At 62.5% G+C, this 26,442-nt stretch overlaps 1 protein-coding gene across 1 annotated transcript; it reads left to right on the plus strand.

The window, feature by feature from the left end:
• Window positions 1-25,357, plus strand: PFKL (phosphofructokinase, liver type). Its single transcript, XM_043474538.1, has 22 exons — window positions 1-167; window positions 5,439-5,512; window positions 7,542-7,619; window positions 9,515-9,704; window positions 10,359-10,524; window positions 11,117-11,161; window positions 11,417-11,525; window positions 13,220-13,315; window positions 14,277-14,369; window positions 15,588-15,713; window positions 16,753-16,817; window positions 17,456-17,519; window positions 19,325-19,471; window positions 19,833-19,903; window positions 20,372-20,459; window positions 20,933-21,085; window positions 22,566-22,730; window positions 23,228-23,289; window positions 23,503-23,614; window positions 24,194-24,293; window positions 24,381-24,486; window positions 24,864-25,357. Exons 1-22 carry the CDS (start codon window positions 83-85, stop codon window positions 25,009-25,011), a joined length of 2,343 nt encoding a protein of 780 aa, XP_043330473.1. The 5' UTR covers window positions 1-82; the 3' UTR covers window positions 25,012-25,357.
• Window positions 25,358-26,442: the final 1,085 nt, after the last annotated feature.

Consider the following 26,442-nt stretch of genomic DNA (forward strand, 5'->3'; position numbering starts at 1 on the left):
GGCGGAGCGCAAGGCGCGGGGCGGGCTCGGCGACAGCGGCGGCGCGGGGCGCGAGAGTGAGCGCGGCCGAGTAGGCGCCACCATGGCCAGCGTGGATCTGGAGAAGCTGCGGACCACCGGGGCCGGCAAGGCCATCGGCGTGCTGACCAGCGGCGGCGATGCGCAAGGTGGGCGCGGGCGCGCGGCGGGTCGCTGGCGGGCGGGGGTTCTGCTGTCCCCGGGTCCCTGCGGCGCGCCCGCCACCCTCGGCCCGGATCTGCGGCGCGCGGTCGGCAGGTCCTCCCAGCCCAGGTCCCCGTCCCTGTACTGGATCCGCCCCGGCGCGCCGGGTACCCGCGTACGTGCCGCCCACCACGGCATCTGTGCCCCCCCGCGCCCGCCTGCCCCCGCCCCGGGGGCGTGTCTGCGCGGCCGGCTGTGGCCAGCGACCCGGAGCTCTCCCGGTTCTCTCCGGCCCAGGCGGTCCCGGCACCCCTTCCCGTTCACGTGTGTCAGGAGCCCCATTTCCTGGAATGCACGCTGAGAGGAGGCCGCGGAGGGCAGGGCAGTCACCGCAGGCCTGGAGAACCCGTCTCTTCCTGGTTCTGAAATACGACCCGAGGGCTCAGCGCTTCCCCCAAACACCACCTTCAGGGCGACTCTGGGGCATTTCTTTAGTGCAGGCCTGTCCTCACGCCGCGTGTCTAAGACGGTGGTCTTCCCGGGGGACCTGCCTAGCGTCCCGCAGCCAGGACCTGGCAGAGCCAGGCTAGTGCCCTTCCTGGGGGCCTGTCCTGGCAGCCCCCTCCTGGCACCCTGGTCCTGTCCTGACCCCTGCTCTCCAGGACCAATGGCTTGGGATGGCCAGTATCACACCTGTGGGGCTTGGCCACATGGCCACACCACACACCTTGAACCCCAGGAGAGATCCTAAGTAGCCCAGGAAGTAGGAGGGACGGAACCAGCACCTTCAGGCTGCGCAGTGAGCCTGGTGTGCCTCCTTCCAGATCAGAAAGTCCAGACGCCTGGTTCGTCTCTGCCCCAGACCACCGACTCCTGGTTCCCCCTCAGACGCAGGGGAACACACAGGGGTGGGGGCGGATTTCATGAGGGAGCCGGACCAGGCCGGCAGAGGGATCTGCGGCTGTCTGCACCCGCGCCTGCACAGGCGTTCCGCGGGTTTGGCTGAGCCCTCCGTTTCGGAACTGGTGGCGGGCGGTGTGCTCTGCTGCACGTCCGCAGCCCTGCGTGGTCAGAGTGGTTGCCTATTGCTGGGCAGTGGCGGCTGGCGCCCTCTTAGAGCAAGGCTGGTGGGCCGGGGCCAGGCAGGAGGAGACTGGGCTTGGAGGGTGGTCTTGGGGAAGCATCATCCTGTGAGATTGGACCACGGGAAGGGCCCGGTGTGTGGAGGGCAGACACATCGCCAGAGGGCTGGACCCTTCCTCTGTGAGGTCTGGTGTGGGTGCAGGGGGTCTCCCCCCAGGCTCCTGTTGCAGCACGGTAACAGCAGTGCTGCAGGGAGGGCTGGGAAGATAAATGAGGTACACTTAGGCAGGGGAGCTGAGCTCCGCGGGTGCACAGACAAAATAGGACAAGGGGCCGGAAGGAAAGGACCCTGGGTGCTGCTGGCCCGGGCAGGCAGGCCAGCTGAGGGCAAAGCCTGTTTGACTGAAGGTCTCCTCTTTGCCGGTCCAGCCCTGGTGCCCCGCACGTAACGGGGAGTGCTTCCTGAATGCCCTGTAGTGTGGCCACCCATGCGCCGCTGGCTGGGCTGACCGTCAGCCCCCTCACCTCATGCACTGTCCGCACTCTCCTAGACTCCCGGCTGTGACATGGTTTTATGGTTGAGGAGGTTTCCGCAGACTTCCCCTATTTAGGGCTCAGGCTGATGCCTGGGGGAGGATGTGGGCCAGCTGGCTCTCTGCGGGGCAGAGCCTTTCTGCTCTGTAAGTTCTGGGAGCTCGCCCATGGGTGTCCGCCTGAGGCTGCTCCTTCTCGTTAGTGCTGCTCCAGAGAACTGGCTCTAGACAATGGCCTCTCAGTTTTCCCCCAGGAACCCTCACCACTGCCTTCCAAATAGAGGCTGACCTCTAGGGACCTGATGGTGCCACTTGGCCCTCCCTGCGTGCCCTCCCGTGTAGGGCGGGGCTGACAGCCACGTGGAGAACGGGCTTCCACTCTGACCTGCACTTGCCTCCCAGACACTCAAGTGTGCTCTTGTTGGGGCGAATGGAGGCCAGCCTTGTGATGGGGAGCCAGCCTTGACCAGCTCTGTGACTTGACCCAAGCCCGTCGCTGGGGCCTCAGTTTCCCTCAGCTGTCCAGTCCAGCTCCATATCCTCACATCGACTGATGGATAAACATGGACCTGCTGGGCCCCGTATCCCTCCAGGATCAGATCACCTCTTTCTTGTACATTTTGTTTTTCTGGAAGCTAATTATGATGAAAAGTCACCTTCGGAACAGATGCTTTCACCTCTGACATCAGTTTGGTTGATGTCCATTTCCTCCAACAGGAAGTGATCTGTAGCAGTCTCCCTGGCCTGCTCTAGGGCAGAGGTTGGGGGAGGTTGGGGTGAAAGGTCGAGCAAGGGTCCAGGGCTGGCTCATCAGCAGTGGATGCAGCTGCTCTCCTTCTTGCTTCTCCGACCCTGGAGCTCGTGGCTGCCATCCTTGGTTTATTTTGAGAAAGAAAAGCAGCTTAAAGGGCAATTAAAAAGGCCCTCTTAGGAAGGCAGCTTACTGTGAGGTTTACAGGGAAGCCCACACCCTTAGGCCTCCGTCTCCATGGCAGCTGGCACAATCCCATTCGAAGAGTCAAGAGTTTTCCTGTAATACAGTCATTTGTTCTCTGCAAGACTGAGAACAGTACTCTAAGAATGGGGACCTTTGCTGTCCCTGGGGCTGCAGACAAGCCCACCAGGCTGGCTAGGGAGATGCCCCTGACCTCTGAGTTGGATGGTGGCCTGGTTTCCAGCCACTGCCCTCCCCCCACCCCTGATCCAGAAGTGCTGGCCTCTCTCCTGCTGCCAGAGGTGGGGCTTGGGCCTTGAGCCTGCAGTGAGGCCACAGTGGGCTCACCCCAGCGGGGATGACTGGGGAGGCAGATACCTGAGAATGGAAAGCCTGGGCTGGCCAAGGCCCCAGAGGCGGCCAAGCACTTCTGCAGGACCTAGGGCCTGCTGGGGGCAGGAGGGGCAGTTTTGCAACTGTCTTATCTCCCTCCCCACCTCCACCAGCCCCACATCCCGCAGCCCCTTGACCTACTTGACCTCCGGCAGCAGGACTGTTGGCCTTCAGATCCCGTTCCTGGAGCAGCCTGGGGGTGTGGGCGGGGCTGCTATGCTCACTGGGCTCCTACTGCTAACTTCAGCCACTATAACCTCACTTCCATCCATTACAGGAACGTGCAAGTTATGATTTCTTTAGAAACGGAGTTCTCTTGATAAAGGCAGGTGTGTAAGCCGTGAGTGTGGCCAGTTCAGTGCCGCCCGGCCCCTGTGCCCTGCCGGCTGTGATGTCCAGGGGCCCCTCCCTGGGGAGTCCCTCCAGTCGTCAGATAGCAGAAGCCTCGGCGGCTGGGTGGGGATAGGGCAGCCTGCTGTGCCCAAGGTAGGGGGGGTCTGGGGTGTCTCTGGGCACTGCCCGCACCAGCTGGGGTCCCAGCAGCCCCCCTCCCTCCCTCTGGGACCCCAGCTTCCCGTCTGGAGAGTGACCTTTGTGCTGACCTCCTGGGAGCCCAGTGCCATGAGCCTCCACTGGGGCAGGCTCTGCCCACCGGGTTCTTCCTGAGGTACTGTATGCGGTCTAACCCTCATGGTCCTCCCACGGGATTCCCAAGTTGATGGGCACCGCCCCTCCACCAGCTCATGAGCCAGGAGGGCAGGGCTCCTGGGCCCTCCGTCACACTCCAGCTGGTGCCCCGCCCTTCCAGGGAAAAGTTTTCACAGCCTAGGGACAGATCACGGGATGCGCTTGTGTTCTGAGCCAGGACCACCAGCAAGAAGGCCGGGGGAGCAGGGGTGGTCCTGGGGTTAGACTCGGCATTACCTCTGTGATCCAGTCCCCAGACCCAGCGTCACAAGCTGGAACCCAGGGCAGGTGACTGGCCAATCTTCTTCCTCTCTGAGGACGTGGGGCCACCCCGCCTGTTCCTAATGCTGCTATCTTTTGTGAGGCAAATGGCCTCCAGCCACTGATTCCAGGCTCCTGCTCCCGAGCCCAGAGCCCCGAGCCCGCCCGTGGGCCCCAGCCCTGGCTACCCTCTAGGCAGCAGTCAGTGTGGGGGCTGGGCCCTCCCCGGGTGCCTGCACAGGGCCACGGACCCTAACCTGGCCTGTCCAGACCTGCAACGGCTGCGGCCCTGCCACCGGGCCACTTGGAGGCCTGCTCCCTGGGCGGGGCCATGTCCCACCCTCAGACAGCGGCAGGGTCTCCACGTGGGCCCACTGCTGGTGCTCGGGCCTCTCAGGGGCTTCTTCAAGTCATGCCTCGTGAACCTGACTGTATATGAGACCCCAGGGACACAGTGGGCGGTCTTCCATGGAGGAACCTTAGGGACACGATGACCCCCCACAGGGACCTCAGGGACCCCTTTGCCTTCTGTGGATCTCCGTCTCAGGACTGACCGTGAGGGAAGGGGACCGGGGTTCCTCTGAGATCCTCTGAGCACTTCCTACGAGCTGTCTGCTCCTCCTCCCCATGAACATCTGTCTTTCCACGAAGTCTGTGCTGCACGGTAGCTGCTGTAGACGGGGGTGGAGGGGGTGGGAGACTGGGGTCTTGGGGCTAGGGGACAGGCCAGAGAGGTGATCCGTCGAGCCTGGTGGCCCCGGTGTGCAGTGCAGTTTGGGGGCAGGGGCGTCAGCCGAGTCAGCTACACTGCCTGAGGCTCCCAGACCCCCAACAGCCAGGCCTTGACTCTCGGGGACACTGCCCCCCTCTCCTGGCTCATAGAGGCCCCTATGGGCCTCGTGGCCCCAGGGCCACAGACACGGAGCTCGGTGTGGTGGTCCGAGACTCTGGCAGAGGATGACAGAGAGTTTGAAAGGCGGTTGTCTCCTGCCTCCTGCCAGCCCCCTCTTTCATCTTGGGGCCAAGTCCCTGACCTGCTGGGATTCCCCCAGGTCAGAGCCTTGAGGGCCAGGGAGAGGGCTGTGCCGGGCATCAGAGTCTGCAGATGAGCACTGGGCGAGGATGCGGCTGGAAAGGATGTGGCCGGTCTGCAGGTGACCGTGCAGAGTCAGGAGTGCAGGCTCAGGGGTTGGCCTGGTGGGGGCCTTCCCGGCGTAACTCTGGGGGTGGCATATTTCCAGATGCGAAGCTGAAACAACCTCAGGGGTTCACCCCGGGCCGGACTGAGACCCTTGGCTGGGCTCCCTGAGATGTGGGGAGGGGGGGCCCGGGGTTCCCCCACACTCTGTGTGTCCACTGACAGGCGTCTCCCTGACCCCTTGCAGGCATGAATGCCGCTGTCAGAGCCGTGACTCGTATGGGCATTTACGTGGGGGCCAAGGTCTTTCTCATCTATGAGGTAAGGTGCAGGGGTCCTCACTCCAGACTCTGGTGGGTGGGCCCTGTGCTCAGGCGGGCGGGGAACATTGTGGGGGGAGGGGAAGGGAGGAGGGATGCGGGACCCTGTTCTGTCACGGTCACTGGTCCTTGTTCAGGCCCAGAGAGAGGCTGGTCAGGACAGTGGATGGGGCAGGGCCGCCTGGCTCTGAGCTGTGGGTGGGGAGCTTGCCTTCAGCCTGGGTTCTTGGGCGCAGCTGTGTCCCTTGAGAGAGAAGAGGGCATGAAGCTGTGGTCCTCCTCTGAGGCCAGGACCTCACCCCACCGTCCTCTGACCCCCAGCCCTCCTGCACCCTCCTCGCCTAACCTGAGCTTGAGTCACCCTAGCAAACAGCCTCCCTGTGCAAAGCAATAGAGAATCATTGTTCTGCTTTGTTCTGGCAGAAGCTGGGGCTCCCCTTTGCTCCACCCCCCGCCCCGTTCCTATTCCCCTAAATCCGGGTTTCAGACTTGCAGCAGATACATAGACACAGACACACAGTGGGCAGCCCTGGAGTTCCCTCACAGTGTTACTGTGTTACTTTGTTTTCACTCTTTACTGGAATGCGGGAACCCCAGCCTGCTCTGCTCTCCCTGGAGCTTCCTCCTTCCACCTGGGGCATATCTGCGTCCCTGTCCCTTCGCCCTGACCCAGGTCAGGTGTGACTTCCCAGCTTTGGCTCTGCGGGGCCATCTGAATGGACACATGGGCAGGCACTTCTGCAGGTCCCCCCTCCTGCGGGATCTGGACCCTCAGACCAGGCTCAGATGGCCAGAGTCCTCAACGTCATGTCTGGGGAGCCATCTCCTCAGGGCCTCAGGAGCTGGGTGCGGGGGGCCCAGGCCCTGATAGTGGTCTAGAACCTTCCAAGGGGCAGGGTGAGATTCTTCAGGGAGTGGCCGAGTTTCGTGGACATGTGGTGCCCACTCAGGGTGGGGTGGGTCCAAGGCCAGGCTCCCGGCGGTTGTACCCATGGTGCTTGGCGGTGCTTTGCCTCCTCACCATTTGTGAAAGCACGTGGCCTGGTCCAGACTGTAAGAAGAGCTCCTGCTAATGAGAAGGGCCGGCTGTCCAGGCGGCCAGTGGCTTATGTCATTGGGAAATAACATGGTTTGTCAGCGGAGCTCAGGGGAGAACCCACCTGCAGGGGCCACATGCAGCCTCCAGGATGGAGCCCTGCACGGCCTGGCACTGGAGGAGAGGTGCCCAGAGGCCTGCCCTGTCCATGTTGCTGACGGACAAGGTGGCCACGGCAGGTGGGGCACTATGTAGCAGTGCGGTCAGAGGCTGGCTGCACGCCTAGTGACACATAAACGTGTTCTTAGCAGCATTAGGTCCAATAGTCCCAAACAGGATCCCTCCGGAGGTCCACGAACGGTGAATAGATCATACACTGGGGGCCTGCTCGGGGGACTCCCGCAAGTGAGCACAGTCACAGCCGCACGTGGTCCTGTGGGGCCACACAGTCACCCAGCCGAGAGAAGGAGGCCAGACAGAGTGGATGCTGTGCCTGTCATTTCTGAACCTAGTTGACACCTTGGGAGGCGGGGCAGTGGGCACCTTTGGGGGAGAGGGTCCTGGCAGGGCAGAGGGCCCACAGGGCGCTGACTGGCTCTGGTTCCGACCCAGGTGTGTGACCCAGGTGCAGCTCATGGACACGCATCAGAAGGTCTGCCTGTGACAGGAGCACTTTGCTGAGCGAGTCACGCTCTGTAATACACCACCCTGCAGGCCCTGCAGAGGGTGTTCCGGGAGACCCTCTGGGTGCCAGGCCTCTCCCCCGACATCCTTGATTCCAGCCAAGCCCAGCTTTGTCCCCTAACACCCCTGACCCCAACCGACCCAGCTTCGTCCCCCAAGGCCCTGGGAGTGGAGGGCCTCTGTAGTCAGGACCCCTGGGCCTGCTTCCTGCCAGCAGGGGTTTTGGCCGAGGTTCCATGCGTCCTGCTCGGGTGGGTGGTGTTCTCTGCGGCCATAGGCACCCATCTCACGCCTGTCCCCTCACTTTCAGGGCTATGAAGGCCTCGTGGAGGGAGGCGAGAATATCAAGCAGGCCAACTGGCTCAGCGTCTCCAACATCATCCAGCTGGTGAGCCTGTGACCCTCCCTCCCTGCTGTGAGCACGTGTGCGCGCCGGGACATGCACACAGGCACATGGAGGAACAACAAGGGGATACACAGGTGCACATATCAGACACACATAGACACTTAGACCCATAGCGGGACAAAGAGGGACAGACAGACACACGAGACAGACACACACAGGCACATAGACACACAGAGGGACACACGGGGGGATACACAGGTGCACATATTAGACACACACAGTGACACATAGGCACACAGAGGGACACACGGGGGGATACACAGGTGCACATATCAGACACACACAGTGACACATAGGCACACAGGGGGACTTGCACACTTAGGGATGCAGGCTACACACCATCCCTCAGGGGATTGGCTCCAGGCTGACTATGCCATCCAGTTGCCTTGGGGTCACGGGGGTGGGAGGTCATGGGTTTAAGAGATCACAGGGTTGGGATGGCCCCAGATGTCTCAGCTTCCAGCTGCGGGCTGAAGAGGGCACCCTGGAGGGAGGCCTATGCGGCCTCAGCCTCTCGGCGCCTCCCCTGCCTTCCCCTTCATCATCCTATTTAGTGAGGGCGGGGGATGAGCAGCTCACTGGGGTCAGGGATTCCTAGGCAAGGGGGTCTTTGAACCAGGTGTCTATGGGGAGACCCTAGTCCTCCCAAAGAGCAGGGACCTTTGTGGGGCACCTGTCACCTCTGTATCCCGGGCCACCAGCTGACACCTGCTAATTGAAGTGGTCTGTTGTCATCACGAGCCACACATGGGTCAGCAGAGCAGTGGGTGATGGGCCTGGACCCCGGGTCATCCAGGCATGGCCAACCCTGAGGTTGGCCCCTCACCTCCTGCCCAGGGTGGACGTTCCCAGGGGACTGCGCTCTATAGGCACCGTGGGAACGAGCCGGTTGATCGAGGCCTGGTGGGCCCAGCAGGGCACAGACGAGCCCTGTTCTTGGGCCTCGTCAGACCCCTGTCTCCTGTTCTCCTGTTCTGGAGCCGTGCTCCCTGAGCCCATCGTGGGTGGGGCTGCGGTGGCCTGGGTACCTCGTCCTCCACCCCAGGGGTCCAAGAAGGACAGCCGTCCTGCCTCAGGCCTGGGTCCAGCTGCCGCTCTGCTCCGACCCTGTGTCTGAGGATGGCCGTCTTTCTGTCCTGAGAGAGCACCCAGGGAAGGGGTGTTAGGCCACGTGGTGGCTGCGAAGTGAAGCTGCATGAAAGCTGAGCCCTAAGGATGTGGGAGGAGCTGGTGTCTGGGGAGGAGTGAGGAGCAGCACAGAACACAGGGGCTGGGGGTGTCGGGGCAAGAGGGGCCGTGGGGGCCGGAGGGGCTCCGGGAGGGAGTGGGCTCGGCCGGGGGCAGCTCTGACTCACATTTTCCATGAAGTCGGAAACCAGCCTTGTGGTCTCGGGAGCAGCATGGCGGGGCCCGGGCACATTGTTCTCACACCTGGCTGAGAGCAGGGGATCCACAGGTGTTCTTGGGGGACAGTTTGGGGAGCCCCGGCCGAGGCTGAGCAGGGAGGGGCCACGTGGATGCTGGCGTGAGCTGTGCAGGCAGGTCCCTGTGTTGGGTCGCGACGTATCTACCAGAGTACATGCATGTGTGTGCATGTGTGTGCATGTGCATGCATGCACATGTGTGTGTCTGTGTGCACCTTACAGATCTCGGAGCCTGCTCACCCCTTGCCTTGTTGACCTCCCTGAGCCTGGTGGTGGACAGTTTCCTCCTCGCTAACATGAGGAGACATGCCAGGGAGCGGGGGGACAACTGCCCAGGCTTCTGAGGAGCCCCTGGCCTCAGCCCTCTCAGTTCTTTGGGGTCCCCAGTTCCCCCGCACAGTGCTCAGGTCCCCCCCATGCCCCATTGGCTCAGGCTCCCCCTCCTCCATGCAGGGTGGGACCGTCATCGGCAGTGCCCGCTGCAAGGCCTTCACCACGCGGGAGGGGCGACGGGCGGCCGCCTACAACCTGGTCCAGCGCGGCATCACCAACCTGTGCGTCATTGGTGGGGACGGCAGCCTCACTGGAGCCAACATCTTCCGCAGCGAGTGGGGCAGCCTCCTGGAGGAGCTGGTGAGCGAAGGTGGGTTGCAGCCCAGCCCGGACACAGCAGCTCGAGGGCAGGGAGTGGGCAGGACCAGAGGAGGTGAGAGGCCACCTGGCTGCTGGCTGGGAGGAGAGGCCTGGACGCTCCAGGAGGTGTGGGCCAGGGTGGGAGGTGCTCACCTGATGCTCCAAGTTTGGCCAGTAGTGAGGCCTCCTGGGGCTGGACAGCAGTTCCCAGGCTGACTTACCTGTGCTGCAGGATTCGTTCCTGGATGTTGGTTATGGGTTTGTCCTAGTTTCTAGAAGCGTGATAGTTAAAATCTGGTAACATAAGACGCAAAGTCCTGGGGATCCCCAGTTGGAAAGTGGCCTATTGGAGCTCTGTTGGTTCTGTGCCGCTCATGGGGATGTGGAGGTGAGGGGTGCACACTCCAGGATTTCCCTGGGGGTCTCTGGGTAGGGGATGAGTCTGTACTTGATTCTAGTGGTCCAGCCACTGCTCCCCTCCCCACACCCGGGACCCCTGCTGCAGGACCTGGGGAGGAGGAAGCCGAGCCTGAGGGCCTGATCAGGTTGCACTGAGGGTGGGCTGAGGGAGGTGATCAGGGATCAGGGTCTGAGCCCCATGTTGTGGCCATGGGAGCTGGGTGGAGGCACAGAGGCTGCAGCCAGACCGGCCCCTTTTTCCCAGGCAAGATCTCAGAGGGAACGGCTCAGACCTATTCGCATTTGAACATTGCGGGGCTGGTGGGCTCCATCGACAACGACTTCTGCGGCACTGACATGACCATCGGCACAGATTCGGCGCTGCACCGCATCATGGAAGTCATCGACGCCATCACCACCACCGCCCAGAGGTGAGCGAGGCCTCCACCCAGCCAGGCCATCAGGCAAGCAAGCTCGGGATCCCGTCCCCCAGCCAGGAGCTGAGGTGGCCGCTCTGCAGAGTCAATGGCTTGTCAGTATGATTCCATCCCTAGGGGTTTGTGCTGGCTGCCCTCAGCCCCCAGTCAGAGGGAGATTCACAATGGGGTGAGCAGAAAGGTCTCTGGGTCTGGTCCCCACCCCGCCAGGTTCCCTTGAGCCCTGGGTGGGCCACGGCTCTTACAGGGCTCCTGCGGCCCTGGGTGATGGTGCATCCCGCAGGGGTCCTCATCTCCTAGCTGTGACAGCCAAGCCCAGGCCAGGCAAATGGCCTTCAGCCTCAGGAACAGAAGATCAGTGAAAACCAGTCTGACACCGGGTGTGAGCCCGACGGAGGTGACTCAGTGCAGAGACTTGGCCACCCTGGGAAGGACAGAGGCTGTCTGTCCTTGGGCTGCCCCCGCGTCCTCTGTGTCTCCCAGGCATGCTCTTGGCTGAGCTGGGGCTATGGGTGGTGGGACACAGGAGTCCAGGCTGCTCCGCGAGCCTCGGCACTGATGACCTCTGTCCACTCTGTGTCCACAGCCACCAGAGGACCTTCGTGCTGGAGGTGATGGGACGGCATTGCGGGTAAGGGGGCGGTCCCGGTCAGCAGGGGCCCGGGGCTCCTGGGGAGCGGGAGTAGGACGTGGGGCTGCCTTGGTGCCCTGCATGTGGCGGATGCTCCCTCGACGCTCTGGGTGTCAGCTGGTGTGGGGCTGGGAGCTCTGACTCTGGGGCTGGGTGCCGCTCAGAGCTGTACCTGCCCTGTAACCCCGGGCCCGGGGTCCGGGGTGCTGGGTGGGGGTCCACCCACTGCAGCCCCGCCCCCTCCTGCCCGTACAGGTACCTGGCCCTGGTATCTGCCCTGGCCTCAGGGGCCGACTGGCTGTTCATCCCCGAGGCGCCCCCCGAGGATGGCTGGGAGAACTTCATGTGTGAGCGTCTCGGCGAGGTGAGCGGGTGAGGGTCTTCTCCCAGGGTCCCTGCCGTGAGCACGGCAGGAGCAGGGAGACGGTCTAGCTGGCTTCCTGGGGGCCCTGACTGCTGAGCCCGAGTTGGGGGCATGGCCTTGTGAAGATGGTGCATAGGGATGTGTGGTGGGGGCTCCGACGGGGCAGGTCATGGGGGTGGGAGCAGAAGGGGGGCTGAGGCCTCATCCAGGAGGGATGAGCAGGGGCGCCTGAGCCGGGGTGCCCAGGACGCAGCTTTCTGGCCCCCCAAGATGAAGTTGGGGCCTCTGGCACAGAACAGGCAGATACCCTGGCCTAGGTAGGGATCCCCAAAGCCCCCAACTGGGATAAGCTGGCTGCTTGGCTAGGCCAGGGATCAGCGGTGGACAGGAGGGCTAGAACAGGGGTGGGAGGCGCCGTTCCATGAGGTGGTGTTCCGGGGTTGTGGTCTGGGTTCGAAGCCAGGGAGCCCCTGAGACTGTGCTCCCAAGTTCACACTCAGGCCCAGTCTGGGGCCCTAACAGGCTGTGTCCACCCACAATGTCCTCTGCAAACTGGCCCAAGGGCAGGACGAGCGTGAAGGCTGCCTGGGGCTGGGCCTGCTGTTCCGGCGTCTTGGGGGTGGTCAGAGCCAGCCCTGTGCTTCCCACGTGTCCCTGTCCCCATGTGACCAAGGAGGTGGCCTCACTCCCATCCACTGGTGAATGATCCCCCCCACCCCCACTAGCCCCACCACCCAGGGCTTTGTGTCCCTGCCCAGGACAGTGGGCGGGGCTGAGGGTCACGACTGCATTCTGGAACCTTCCCCAGTGAAGGCAAGGGTGGGACTGAACTGAGCCTGGCAGGGAGGCCGGCCAGAGGCCTGTGGCCTCTCCTTGGGTGGAGTCCTTGTACCCCCAAGTGGCTGCGTAGCCTCGATGGGTGGAGCACGGCTCTGGCGGTGATGGTCCCTGGCTGACCTTGGCCTTGGCCTTGACCTACTCGCTGAGAACTGGGGGCTGGTCTTCCTGGAAGTGGCCTGGACTCAGGCTCACACACCTTGCTGCTTTCCTGCTCTGTGTAAGGCCCTCAGCCCCACCCCTGCCCCACCCCCCAGGGCTTCCCTGAGCCTCAATTTCCCCACCTGTTACATGCAGCTGTCACCCTCTGCCCTGCCCACCTCCTGGGCTGCAGTGAGTGAGGCGGGGAGGTGTGGGCCCTTCTGGCAGCTTCACTTCACTGAACCGCCACCGCCTCCTCCAGGCAGCCCTCCATGCCTGGCTCCCCATCCCCTCTGCACCCATGCCTTGCAGGAGCTACTCCAATCCTATCTTTCTCAGTCTCTTCTAATGCTGTGGGGCCAACAGGGGCTGGTGGATCAGAGGGACTGTTACAAATGTTTGTTGAGGAAATAGGTGAAAAGCACTTTTAAATCCCCCAAGACCCTCTCATTTGCAACAATGAGTGGTGCTAATTCATCCTTACCAGCTGAGGCAGTAAGGCTTCCCTCAGCCTGGGGAGTGGGAGGTGGGCAGGAATTCTGCAGTCCCCCAGCCCGCCACAAGCTCTTCCTCCCTGACCCCCAAGCCCAGGTGGGGCAGCAGGGTCCTGGTTCGCCCACATGAGCCCTGAGCCGTGGACCCCAAGGAGGGCTCCAGGTGTCTGGGGACAGGTGTCTGCAGGCTGGCGCCTGAGCCCTGCGGTGTCTCTGACCCAGACTCGGAGCCGAGGGTCCCGCCTGAACATTATCATCATTGCTGAGGGCGCCATCGACCGCAACGGGAAGCCCATCTCGTCCCGCTACGTGAAGGACGTGAGTGAACCCCTGGGTCATGTGGGATTGGCAGGGCCTTGGGGGGGGTCTCCCCTTTATCTCCAGGCCCCACGTGCTCTTGCTGGGGTCCCAACCCTGGCCCGTAGAGGGAGTGTCTTTGGCCCCAGTGATTGTCAGATGTAGGGTGGGCATGGCTGGGACCCCTGAGAAGCCCTGGGCCCCCAGGCTGAAATTTGGCCCCACCTGCTGGGAGCCCTGCACCTTCTGGCTTCCAGTCTTCATTCAGGACAGCCCCCATCCTAGGAGCCCCATTAAGTCCCCCAACAGTGTCCCAATGGCTGAGTCTAGCCCCTGCCAGCCCCTCAGTGACAGGGATGCCCACCGCCCATCCATATCAGATTCATAACAGAACAGCTGGGGCTTTGGGGAATCCTTCCTACCTGTGACCCGCACCCACATGCCTGGTTCTGCCCCAGGGCCCTTGGCCCCCGTCCCCTAGTGGGGCACAGCCCCTGGGAGCCTCCATGCCCCTCACCTTGGCCACCCACCCTGTCCTCAAGGTCCAGTCAGGTGCTGCCAGGAACTGGCCTGTCTGCCCCTTCACTGTGCCCTCTGCTTCCTTCCAGTGGCTGGTGGTGCCTGACCCACAGGGGCGGGAGACCATGACAAATTCCTACAACCTGGCATGTGTGTGGGAAGACACAGAGACACATGCCCCCACGGTGACACAGACACACGCCCCCATGGTGACACAGATACACACCCACGCACACAGGAGCATGCATCCGCACACACACATGGAGACAGCCCCCGGCACACTCAGGCTGTCGGAGTGAACCCTGGGCTAGCTCTGTAGGGCCCCTGAGGTTCTGACACCCTGAAATCCCAGAGGCAGGTGGGGGACGGGGGAGGGAAGAGCATTGGGGGCCATGTGGTGGCCCTGTCCAGTGGGAGAGGTGTGGCAAATCAAGGGCGCCTGCTTCTCTGTCCCTATGAGCAGCTGGTGGTCCAGAGGCTGGGCTTCGACACGCGTGTGACTGTGCTGGGCCACGTGCAGAGGGGAGGGACCCCCTCGGCGTTCGACCGCATCCTGGTAGGTGGGGCATCACCCTGGATGGGTGTCACCATGCACGGGTGACATGGTGTGTGTGCATGCTTGGGTGCATGTTTCTTCACTGCCACCAGTGTTCATAGTGAGAGTGGGGCCTGGCGGCCCAGGCTCCCCAGCCTCCTGGAGATGCCTTTGGTGGGACCTTGGGGAGGAGGGCTGGGGGAGCAGCGAGTCTGATGTCTGGTTGTTCTGAGTCTGGCCAGTGGCCTGGGTGCCTCAGCTCCAGGGCCCAGGTGCTGGGTCCTGGCCCGAGGGTCATTGGTGTCCTGATTGCTGCTGGTCCCGCCTCACCCTCTGCAGGTTGGGAAGCCTGCTGTAGCCCCAGGGTGACAGGGACTCGGTCAGGGATGCCCCTGGGTGGTAAAGCGCCTGCCCATGAGGCACTGGTCACCCTGGGGAGGGGCTGGAGGCTGCGGGGCAGGTGGGAGCTGTGCCTGGGCCTCCGGTTCTGCGGATGCTGGTGGAGACACAGGATGCCTGGGAGGGAGACAAAGGAGGAGCAGCTTGGTGCTGGTCCCCGAGCTCAGGCCTACAGGGGGTATAGGAGGGGGACCGGCTTGCGGTGCTCCCGAGGGATGCAGGGCCTTTCCTCCGAGGCTGTTCCTGACATTCGCCTGGCCATTGTGGGGGGCCCGGCGTGGTGCACGCAGGGACACGCTGTCTCACCCAGCGGAGCCACGGGCCTTGCTCTCCACGCACCTGTGTGTTCCCGCTGTCTGTGCTGGGACCCAGGTTTGTGGTTTGTCCCCACGGAGGGCAGTCCTTACCTGTTTTAGCTGGTCCAGCCTGCCAGCCCACGCCCCCGTTTGCACCCACCCCAGAACAGCTGTGACAAGGGAGCCCAAAATGAGAAACCTCGTCATAGTGGAGAGAACCCCAGAAACCCAGGTCCAGCCCTGCCGCTGCAACCTGGGGTGCCGAGACCATGCCCCCTAGCAGGGCCGCTGAGACCTGAGAAATGGTGCCAGGCGGGGCGGTGGGTGTTGTGAACGATGACCATACGGAGTCAGCATTTCTAGAATAAATGGTGCCACTTGTTCTAGAAGCTTCTAGCACATATGTGCATGTGCATGTGTGTGTGTGTGGTGGGCAGGCTCTGAGGGCTGAGGCCTTGTGGGTCTGCTGCGGGATGTGTGTGGCATGGGGCTGGCTCCCTCCTGGTTATACCTGCCTGAGCTCTACCACCCTCTCCCTGTTCAGAGCAGCAAGATGGGCATGGAGGCGGTGATGGCGCTGCTGGAGGCCACGCCCGACACGCCGGCCTGCGTGGTCAGCCTCTCAGGGAACCAGTCTGTGCGGCTGCCACTCATGGAGTGTGTGCAGATGGTGAGCACTGGCCTGCCCAGGGTGCCCAGGGTGAGGGTGTCCAGGGAGGTGCCCGGGGCCTTTGTGCTCTGCTGGGCTCTGCTGTGGCCCCCTCCCCACCAGAACCTGGAGCTGCCTGCCCTTCCAGGCCTTTCAGGGCCCAGCCAGCAGGCCTGCTGCAAGGGCCCCCAGCCTGTCCCTCTCGGGGTCCTGCTGCTCCCCCACGTGTGTGGCAGGGAGCAGGCGGTTCACGCAGTACCACCTCTTGGTGTGCCCACCCTGGTGCATTGCTGCCCACCCCAGCAGGCCTCAGGGTATCCAAGGCCTGCAGTCATCCAGGCGGGGAGGGAGGTGTCAGCAGGTGCCTCGGTGAGACAAGTCCTAAGAGAGGTGTGGGGGCTGCAGGGAGCCAGTGAGCCTGGGGGGGTCTGGTGAGCTGGAGTTTGCGCAACCTGGGGGGAGCCAAGGTCACTTAGCCTCCCTGAGCCAGTGGTCTGGGACAGGTCTTGCACTGGGCGGGGTGGGCATGAGAAGGTGAAGGGGGAGCGAGGGGCCAGAACCACTGGGACATCTTGTGTTGTCAGAGAAGGGGCCACCGCGGGAGGGGGAGCGGGAGGTGAGGGCAGAGAGAGGCTGGGAGGCTGATGGAAATGTGGGTGCTGGCTTCCCTTCTGCAGCTGGGGGCGGGGTGGGGCCCACCTAGGGGAGGCAGGTTGGCGGCAGAAGGGGGCTGCCCCGGCGCTTCTCCTGGAACACCCTACTGCATGACCTCATGGGGCCTTGCTTCGGGGCAGGCTGGTCATCGGTGGTGTGAGCCTGGGGGTCAGAACTGCCTCCCCTTTCGTTCTTAGACCCTGGCTGCCTGCCAGGGTCTGAGGAGGAGTGAGGTCCAGGTGCCCCTTCCAGGGAGGGGAAGACCCAGTGGGCCAGGTGGGGTCGTCTTGCCCTTAGACCTCCCGATTGCCAGCAGTGACAGCTGCCCGGCAGGTCTGGGCCAGGCCCCTCTCAGCTGAGTGTGCCAGACCCCTGCCTCCAGCCTGTGCTTCTTGTTTGCTTTAAGACCAAGGAGGTGCAGAAGGCCATGGACGAGAAGAGGTTTGATGAGGCCATCCAGCTCCGAGGCAGGTGAGGGCCCACACTGGGCAATGGTCTGTTCTACGGGGCCCCCAGCAGACTCCGAGTGGCTCGCCCATGGTCACCGCCTGCCCCTGACACGCGGATGTGCCCACCTGCAGAGGTGGTGCTCTGAGCCGCCCTCCTCGGGCATGCATTGTGCAGGAGATGGGGTGTGACGGTCCCTGTGACCGGGAAGCAGGCAGGCTGTGTGGACGCTCCCCATGGGGCAGGAGGGGCCTGCAGGGCTGGGGGGTTGCAGAACACAGCACAGGTAGAGTCAGGAAGGGGGCCTGGGGAGGGGGCAGGAGGAGGGGAGACCGCAGGAGGAAGCAGTGGGGGCAGGCCCGGGGCCAGGTCGACTGGACCCACAGGTCTCTCCTCTGGTTCCCTTGGCCTTGGAGCTGCGGAGACCATGCCGGCTGAACGTGGGCACTCGCTTTGCTGAGGGGGCATTGGGGACGCATGTTTAGAGGGGTCTCTGCTGCCCGGCGATGGCCCCCCAGCCAGGCCCCATGGCGACAAGAGTGGGGAACATGGCCGCGCCCGTGTCTGGCCCCTTGGAGGCTGCGTGCTGGGCTGGGCTGTGGCTGTGCCGGGCCAGGCTGCTTGGCTGTGGCTGCGCTGTGCACGACTCGCTTCCTTTCCAGGAGCTTTGAGAACAACTGGAACATTTACAAGCTGCTTGCCCACCAGAAGATCTCCAAGGAGAAGGTGAGAGCAGGGTGCGGAGCCCACACCTGGCTGCGCCTGTGGCCTCCACCTGCCAGCCCCCCACAACCCAGCTCAGGGAGTAGGGAGACGCCCCTGCTCAGGGAACTGGGACCCTCCCTCCTGCCTGGGTCTGAGCTGCGGGCTGAGAGGGCAGGCTCGGCCTCTGCTTGACCAGTAGGTCACAACAGCCTGTGTCTGGGCATGGGGACCACACTGGCCTGTCGCTTTTCAATCGGCTGAAGGTTAAGTCAGGCCCATAGGTTTACCTTAGGAGAGGAGGGCTCCAGTGTTATGTTGTTCCGTTGCTCAGTCGTGTCTGACTCTTTGAGACCCCATGGATGGCAGCGCTCCAGGCTTCCCTGTCTTTCACTATCTCCTGGAGTTTGCTCAGATTCATGTCCATTGAGTTGGTGATGCCATCCAACCATCTCATCCTCTGCTGCCCCCTTCACTTTTGCCTTCAGTCTTTGCTGGCATCAGGGTCTTTTCCAGTGAGTCAGCTCTTTGCATCAGTTGGACAAAGTATTACAGCCTCAACTTCAGCATCAGTCCTTCCAATGAATGTTCAGGACTAATTTTCTTTAGAATTGACTGGTTTGATCTTGCTGTCCAAGGGACTCTCAAGAGTATTAAGACATGTTCCCAAATAGCTAAAAACTTCACGAAATGGTCTCTCTTCCAAATAAGGACAACAGCAGGATCCATCTCTGAAATCATGGGACAAAGAAAGGGCCACACCAAGACAATCTTGGACGGTGGGGTCCTGGTTCACCTCCCCTCCCATTTATCCCAAGAGCTGGTTGGGGGTGGGCAGCATTTCCAGGCAAGGTGGAGTGGTATCCGCATCTCCTTCCAGAACCCTCTGGGTCATGACCACTTCTGGGGCATCAGGCTGGTGTTACCAGGACCCACCAGAGCCACACAGCCCAGCAGAGCCAGTGGCCACACATGGCTGCTGACTGCTGGGAATGTGGCTGTTCCCAGCGGGGTGCCTGCATGCCCCACAGGTGTAGGGTCTGAGGAGCAGCGGGGGAAATGGGTGTGAAAGACCCGATTTCTTACATTGATTCCAAGTTGAGGTGATGACACATTGGTTCTATCAGGTTAAATCAACCATTGTATTACTATTAATTATTAATATTAAAGGGCTTCCATGGTGGTTCAGTTGGTAAAGAATCCTCCTGCAATGCAGGAGACTCAGGTTCGATTCTTGGGTCAGGAAGATCCCCTGGAGAAGGAAATGGCAACCCACTCCAGTATTCTTGCCTGGGAAATGCCATGGACAGAGAAGCCTGGCGGGCTACAGTCCATGAGGCTGCAGAGAGTCAGACCTGACTTAGCGACTACACCACCATTAATACTAAGTTGGAATTGCCTGCTTTTTTGCACTTTGTTGTGGCTGCAGAGGCCCCCTTCTCTCTATGCACCCCTGCTGCTCACCAAGGATGTTCTGGGGCACTGAGCCCTGAGCACAGAGTGAGTGCCGGGGGCATCCAGGCAGGCACTGACTGGCCCGAGCTGCACTTGGCTGACAGCGGCTGGAGTCCTGCTCCTGCTTTTGGATGAGGACTTTGCGGGTTGTGGGTGGGGTCTTCACAGTAGCTTGTGTGGTCTTGGGCTGAGCGTTATGGCATCAGGAGGACAGGTGTTTGTCATATCCAGGGGAGGCCAGTCCCGGGACGGTGTCCAGGCTGGCCCGAGGACTGGGGCCCCTTCCCTGGAAGCTGCTGTCTGCTGACTTCCATCTGGGTCAGCGGTCCCCCCAGCCCTGTGCTCACGCATTTGTCTCTCCCTCTTCTCTGAAGACCAACTTCTCCCTGGCCATCCTGAACGTGGGGGCCCCGGCGGCCGGCATGAACGCGGCTGTGCGCTCGGCGGTGCGTTCCGGCATCTCCCAGGGCCACACGGTATATGTCGTGCACGATGGCTTTGAAGGCCTGGCCAAGAATCAGGTAGGTGCGGCCGTGCCCGAGGTCGGGTGGGGGACCTGGCCTGTGGTGGTGGGCCCGTTTGCCATTGGTCAGCTTAGGCTACATCCCCGGCTGGCTTACAGACACACAAGGACCGAGGGACTCACAACGTGGGCACAAGGGAAAGGCCGGGCCTGCTCCCCGGGGTGGAGGGGGCACAGCTGGATCCACCTCAGCCTAGGCCAGCCCCTGAGACCCTGCTCCGACCTGTGGCTCGAGGGTCAGTCCCTGGCCTGGCCTCTGTCCCTCCAAGGACATGCGCTCCTGAGCCTAGGCCCGTGGCCTGTAGAGAAGTGGGCAAGTGCCCCTGGCCTGCTCCCTGAAGCTGTGCCTCCCCCCACAGGTGCAAGAAGTGAGCTGGCATGACGTGGCCGGCTGGCTGGGGCGTGGCGGCTCCATGCTGGGAACGAAGAGGTGAGCAGCTGGCCACCGTGGACAGTGGGGGGGGTTATCAGGGAAACCAGCCCTGTGGCCCCAGGCTGGGTCCTCCCTGGCTGATGGCCTGTCCAGAGTGGGACACAGACCCTGCTGCCTGGGACTTCTCTGAGGGCACCTGTGTAGAGGATAGCTATTCAGGTTACCCAGCCTGTAAGAGGCACCCCCTCACTTCAGGCAGGAAGTGAGGCTTACAGCCCAGGTGTGGGGAGGGCAGTGTCCAGTGTCCAGTGAGGGCACTGAGCAGGTGCCAGGCCACCTGTCCTGCTGGTGGTCCCTTCACCCGCACCCACCCATGCCTCACCTCTGCCTCTACCTCTAACAGGGAATAATCGCATCGCCAGGTCCCAGGCCCACCTTCTCCAGCGGTCAGACAGTGCGGATGTGTGTCCCTCCAGCCTGGCATTCTGTGCGGACTGACGTAGCCATCTGATTTATCTTCTGCAGGACTCTGCCCAAGGGCTACATGGAGAAAATTGTGGAAAACATCCGCCTTCACAACATCCACGCCCTGCTGGTCATTGGGGGCTTTGAGGTGAGGGGGCCGCAGGGGAGCACGCGGGGGCAGCCTGGGCAGGAGCACCAGGTGGCCGAGGGCCTCAGTCTCCTGCTGGCGAGGGGCCAGTCCAGAGGGCTCTCAGCGGAGGTCTGAGTAGTGGGGGCATGTCCATGTGATGTTAGTGCTCGGTCAGCATCCCTACATGACAGACATCCACTCCTGCCCTCTCCTGGAGGAACCTGAGCCCCTGCAGAATGCATGCAGTGGGTCGGGGTCAAGGCAGCTGGCCTCCTTCTGTCCTCCTTGGAGGCCAGTTTCCCTGGGGACGGTGGCTATAGAGCTCCTGGGTGGGGCCCACCTGGTCTCAGCCCTGCGGGTGGGGGCAGGTGGGCTCAGATGCCAATCCCCACACACATGGTGGGGAGCAGGAGCCAGGGGCCCCTTCTCTGGCCTTGGCCCCCAGCCCAGCCTCTCCAGGGCCGGGCCTGAGCTGCCCCCCATCCCCACAGGCCTACGAGGGGGTGCTGCAGCTGGTGGAGGCCCGTGGGCGCTACGAGGAGCTGTGCATTGTCATGTGCGTCATCCCCGCCACCATCAGCAACAACGTGCCGGGCACTGACTTCAGCCTGGGCTCCGACACAGCCGTCAACGCTGCCATGGAGGTGCGGGCTGGGTGTGGGCTGGGGGCTGGCTGGGAGCGGGGAGTGTGCAGAGGGGCTGCCGAGCGGGTGGGACAGGTACGGGGCCCCACCGAGGCTGGTGGGCAGGACCCGGCTGCCCCCTGAGGCCTCGTGGATGGCACCGGGGGAAGTGGCCCTGGGGTGATGGGGTGTGAGGATGATGGTGGTCAGGGCTGCAGCCGACCTAACTGAGCTACTGTACTGGCGTGGACATCCAGCCTTGGTTCTGTCTGGTGAAGCAGCCACATGTGGCTCCGGGGGTACCCAGGGCTCTGGCTGGGACATGGGAGGTGGGAGCCTTGTTCCAGGATTGGGGAGGGTTCCAGCAGGCTTGCCCCACTCTGCTCCCTAGGGGCATCCCCCTGACTCACTCTCCAGACCTTTCCCACCCTGTCTATTACCTCTCAGGAACCCAGCTCCCCTGAGGGTTCAGCACCTCCCTTTGGGGGATCTGAAGCTGGAAGAGGGTGTGCTGCTCTAATAAGTGCTACATGTTATTAGATGAAGGAGAAAATACTAGTGGAACAAGAGACTAAAGGAGACCCCAAACCCCCCACCCCTACATCCCGGCTCCCAGAATACCATGATCCTCAGGGGTTTTTTTAGAATCCAACCTCCATCTGGACTGGCTGTGGGTCACTGCACCCCCTGCTCTTTCAAAACTTCTGGTGCCCCTGAACCTCACCAGGTGGGGGAAGATAGGATTCTATTTCCATTCGCAATTCTGATTTCTGGTACAGTTGAACGTTTTCCATGCATTTATTGGTGGCCATTTGTGGGTTTTTGGAAATTATCTTTTTCCACCACTTGCCTATTTTTCTCTGGGCATGTTTTCTTTTTTATTTGTAAGTGCTCTTTACATATGTGGGACACAGACTCTTTGCAAACATTGTGGCCGTTTCCTCCGCTTTGCTCTTCATCGGTCATCTGGGGTTGATCCTCACAGTTCAGACACCAGTGACCTACTTATCTCTCTTAGTTCTCTTTCCTCAGTTCTTTATCTAATACTATAATTTCCTTGAACCATTCAGAGCTAGGATTGTTATCAAGTGTCACGTTATCGTTAGTGTGTGCAGAGCACTTACTTCGTGTGTTGTCTGGGCCCCTGTTTATGACCCTGACGTGGAGGCATGTCTCCCCCTTTGGCAGATTAAGGCCCAGTATGTCCCTGGTCTGAGGTCAGGGAGAGCCTCCTAGCAGTGACCCTGGCCTCCACCCACCAGACACTAGTGACCCACCTTGTCCTGGGGGCAGAATTGCCCAGACTGGGAATTCGATTCTGTGTGGCCAAGAGGAGGGATCATGGTGAGGGCTGCCACACCCTGGCACACAACGAAGGGGTTGTCCCAGCCCCTCCCTGCCTCAGTCTTGGTCCTCAGCTTGGGCCAGAGACCTGAGTCCCTGTAGCGTCGTGGGTCCCTGTGGCCTGCAGGGAGGTCTCTGACCTCCCCCTGGCCCCCAGAGTTGTGACCGCATCAAGCAGTCGGCCTCGGGGACCAAGCGCCGTGTGTTCATTGTGGAGACCATGGGTGGCTACTGCGGCTACCTGGCCACCGTGACTGGCATCGCTGTGGGGGCCGACGCTGCCTATGTCTTCGAGGATCCCTTCAACATCCAAGACTTAAAGGTGAGCAGAGCCCCCGCCCTTCTCCCACTGCAGACCACTTGGAGGGGCTGGGACTCCAGCCAAGGAGCACAGCCCAGCAGGCTGGGGACTCACCGCCTTCAAGGGGACCCAGCCCATGACCCCCACATGCCTTCCCCCACAGTGTGGTCCCCTCACCCTCATCTGTGCAGTCCCCCCACCCTGTGCAGTCCCCCCACGCTGTGCAGTCCCACCTCCTCACCCCCACCTCTGTGCAGTCCCCCTTCCCCACTCGGTGGCTTCCCCACCCGGCCTCACTGTGCAGCCACAGGCCCACACCCGCACCAGCCCTCCTAGTCCTTCAGGGCCCGCAGCACCCCTGACCGGCCCGCCCCTGCAGGCTGACCTGGGTCATGTTGGCCCTGCGTGTCGGGTATTCTGGAACATTTCTTCCTGGACAGCCCGCAGCTGCTGGAGGGGGTGGGCAGTGCTGGCGGCTGCACTGACCTCACTCACTGTGGTTGGTCCTCCCTCTGCAGGCCAACGTGGAGCACATGACCGAGAAGATGAAGACGGACATCCAGCGGGGCCTGGTGCTCCGGTGAGGCTGCCGGCGAGCCCACAGGGCCTGGGGGAGGTGGGGGGGTGCTTCCTGACCCCTGGGCTGCGGGTCAGGGCTGCTGAGGGGCAGCTGGGCGGAGAGAGGATGGGGGCTGATGCAGTGGTGGTGGGGTCGAGCTTTCCTTCGAGCCTGTGGGCCAGCCCAGAGGGGCTCAGCATCCTGCGAGACTTAGGTCCCACATTCCTCTTCCAGGAACGAGAAGTGCCATGAACACTACACCACAGAGTTCCTGTACAACCTCTACTCCTCCGAGGGCAAGGGCGTGTTTGACTGCAGGACCAACGTCCTGGGCCACCTGCAGCAGGTGTGGTGGGGTGGGGATGTGGATTCCGGAAGGCCACTCCCTCACACCTGTGTCCAGGCCCAGGGCCCCAGGGGGCTGCAGCACAATGAGGACACTTCTCTGTGCCCCTCCTCATGGGGCACCTGGCTGCAGGGGCCGCTTCATCCGCACACCCCTGACCCGAGTGCTCATCACCCACTGCACAGGCAGGAGACCCAGGCTATGTCTTGGTGAGACCCATGCTGTGGGTTTCCAGCCAGATGTGAGAGCTGTGTGCACCCACAAGGCACCCCTTCCTCAGGGGTCTTTGCTCACGAGTGGTGGGACCTGTCTGCTGGATGCGGGGGCCCACAGAAGCCCCCCACTTGATGAGTCGGCAACCAACTGCCTGGCCTCTGGAGGTGGCTTTTAGGCCAGATATGGGATGGAGAAAGGGGCTGGGTTGTTGCAGGCTGAGGGGATGGGGTGTCAGAACTCTTCGGGAGGGCTCACTTAAGTCATGGTCGGGCCAGGATGCTGGGTTCAGGCTAGGGCTGGGGCTGCCTGTGGCCCCACGGCTCCTCAAAGGCCAGAACCTGGCCTCACCCACTGTGTTTCCAGGGTGGGGCTCCCACCCCCTTTGACCGGAACTATGGTACCAAGCTTGGGGTGAAAGCCATACTCTGGATGTCGGAGAAATTGCGGGCAGTCTATCGCAACGGTAAGTGGAGGAGGCAGCAGCCGGCCCAGCCTGCCTTCCACTGGCATCCCTGGTGTGGGGGCTGCCATCACGGGCCTGTGTCCACAGGGCGGGTGTTCGCCAACGCCCCTGACTCGGCCTGCGTGATCGGCCTGCAGAAGAAAGCGGTGGCCTTCAGCCCTGTCACCGAGCTCAAGAAGGACACCGACTTTGAGTGAGTCCCTCCAAAGACAGGGTGGACCGCACGGCCCGGACCTGCCTGGGGCGAATGTGCTGGGAGAGGGGTGTGGCCACACTCAAACCCTGACCCACAGGGTTGCCCTGTCCCCCACCAACAGGGTTGAGGGTGAGAATGAGAAGGTAGGGGTCAGCGATGGTCAGGTCTGAGGGTGTACTCGGTCTGCTGAGCCCTCCTGGATGTGGGCCCCAGAGGGACAGGACCCCAACACAGTGGCTAGGTGTCCCGAGGGGACATGCCTCGGAGCTGCCGCTCCCCTAGCCCCGCCCCCTGGCCCTGACCCCGCCCTGCCGCAGGCACCGCCGGTCCCGCCCCTGACCCCGCCCTCTGACACTGACCCTGTCCCGCCCCAGGCACCGCATGCCCCGGGAGCAGTGGTGGCTGAACCTGCGGCTCATGCTGAAGATGCTGGCACACTACCGCATCAGCATGGCCGACTACGTGTCCGGGGAGCTCGAGCATGTCACCCGCCGCACCCTCAGCATCGAGACTGGCTTCTGAAGCCGTGTCCACGCCCCGCTCACCCTGCACCCACCTCCCCCCGCTCCTCGGGGCCGGGCTGCTGGACCCTGCAGGCGCGTGGGCAGGGGCTGTGGGCCGCGGGGCCACTGCCCACTTCCTTCCTGCCGCCCTCTCGGCTCTCTCCCGGGACAGAGCACCCTGGGCAGCCCCTTCCAGTGCAGGGGCGTGTGCTGGCATCTGTGTTTGGACATGGCTGCCCCTCTGCCTCAGCACCCGCTGTGGCCTGGAGCCTCTCTCCTAGGCGACCCTGCTTCTGTGTGCACTGGCCGCCGGGGCTGAGCAGAGCTTGTCACCTTTTCTAGGAATAAAATCACCTGACTGTGGAGTGCTGTCAATCTCTGGAAACCTGGGGAGGGTGGGCGGGCTGGGGGCTGGTCATCCCTGGACCTGTACGCATGAGTCTGGGGTCCTCCTTTGGCCCCTGGGTTGAGGCTATCTCAGGGACTTGCGTCCCCTGGGGCCACACCCCTTCCCTGGACCAGCAGCTCCTCACCCTTGTCTGTATGGTGACCTGACCCCCACACCAGTCTTGGGAGGACTTCTGAGTCTGACCTGGAATGTTTCCCAGACTCTGCCTGGGCTGGGGTCTCAGAAGCAGAGCCAAGGACCCTGGGACAGGTGGTGGTGGGAGGGACCACCCAGGAGACACTGGTTGGGGGGCTGGGAGGCAGCTAGACACTTGTCACCACTGGGGGTTACGGGTGGGCTGACCCTTAGAAGTCCCTGGCTTGTGATGGTGCCTGGCTCCACAGCAGGTGCCAGCACCCGGGCGCCGAGAGGAGGACAAGCTGGATGTGGACCACACGGCTGTGCTTGGAGTCCCTGTCACCTCTGAGCAGGCTGCCAATCCATACGTTTCCACAGTGGTCACCTGGGTACTTCATCCAAGGCTGTTCCACCTGCACTCTTGCCCTTGGCACCCACAGAGGTCAGACGAGGTTTTTGGGGGAGGCCCTGACCTTGGAGGGCTTGCAGGCCCAATTAGGGGGTCCCCAGGTTGGGGGGCCTCCTGGTCAGGTCTCGACTGGCTGACCGGCTCTAGGGCCGAGGCTGGGGCCCACCTTCTCTGGCTCCTTCATGTCCCCACAGACCCTGGGTTTTTCCAGGGTTTTCAGGTTGGTCTTGCTTAAATGTGCAGAGTCTGCCAATGCTGGTTAAACCCTGGAATATTGGCCTTGCAGGCTCTTTCTCGCTTCTCCAGGCTGGGCACTGGGTGTCCTGGGATGGCCCGGCCCCTATCACTGCAGGGGTCAAGGGGAGCTGGGTGTGGATGAGGCCAGCACTGGGCAGTGCCTGGGCCAGCGTGGCATCCTGGCAGGCAGCCGTTGCCTCAGCAGCAGGGGAGGACCCAGCCCCATGCTGGCCTCTGCCAGCTAGGACATGTCCTCCGGGCCTGCCACCTGCCTCCTT

This window comes from Cervus canadensis, chromosome 7 (assembly GCF_019320065.1).
Source record: "Cervus canadensis isolate Bull #8, Minnesota chromosome 7, ASM1932006v1, whole genome shotgun sequence".
Classification (NCBI taxonomy): Eukaryota; Metazoa; Chordata; class Mammalia; order Artiodactyla; family Cervidae; genus Cervus; species Cervus canadensis.

Excerpts from the sequence above, each read along its gene's own strand:
- PFKL (XM_043474538.1), top strand. The coding sequence starts at position 83 with ATGGCCAGCGTGGATCTGGAGAAGCTGCGGACCACCGGGGCCGGCAAG. Across the intron at positions 9,705-10,358 it reads GGAGGAGCTGGTGAGCGAAG|GCAAGATCTCAGAGGGAACG; the intron begins GTGGGTTGCAGC and ends CCTTTTTCCCAG. Across the intron at positions 20,460-20,932 it reads TGGTCATTGGGGGCTTTGAG|GCCTACGAGGGGGTGCTGCA; the intron begins GTGAGGGGGCCG and ends CCATCCCCACAG.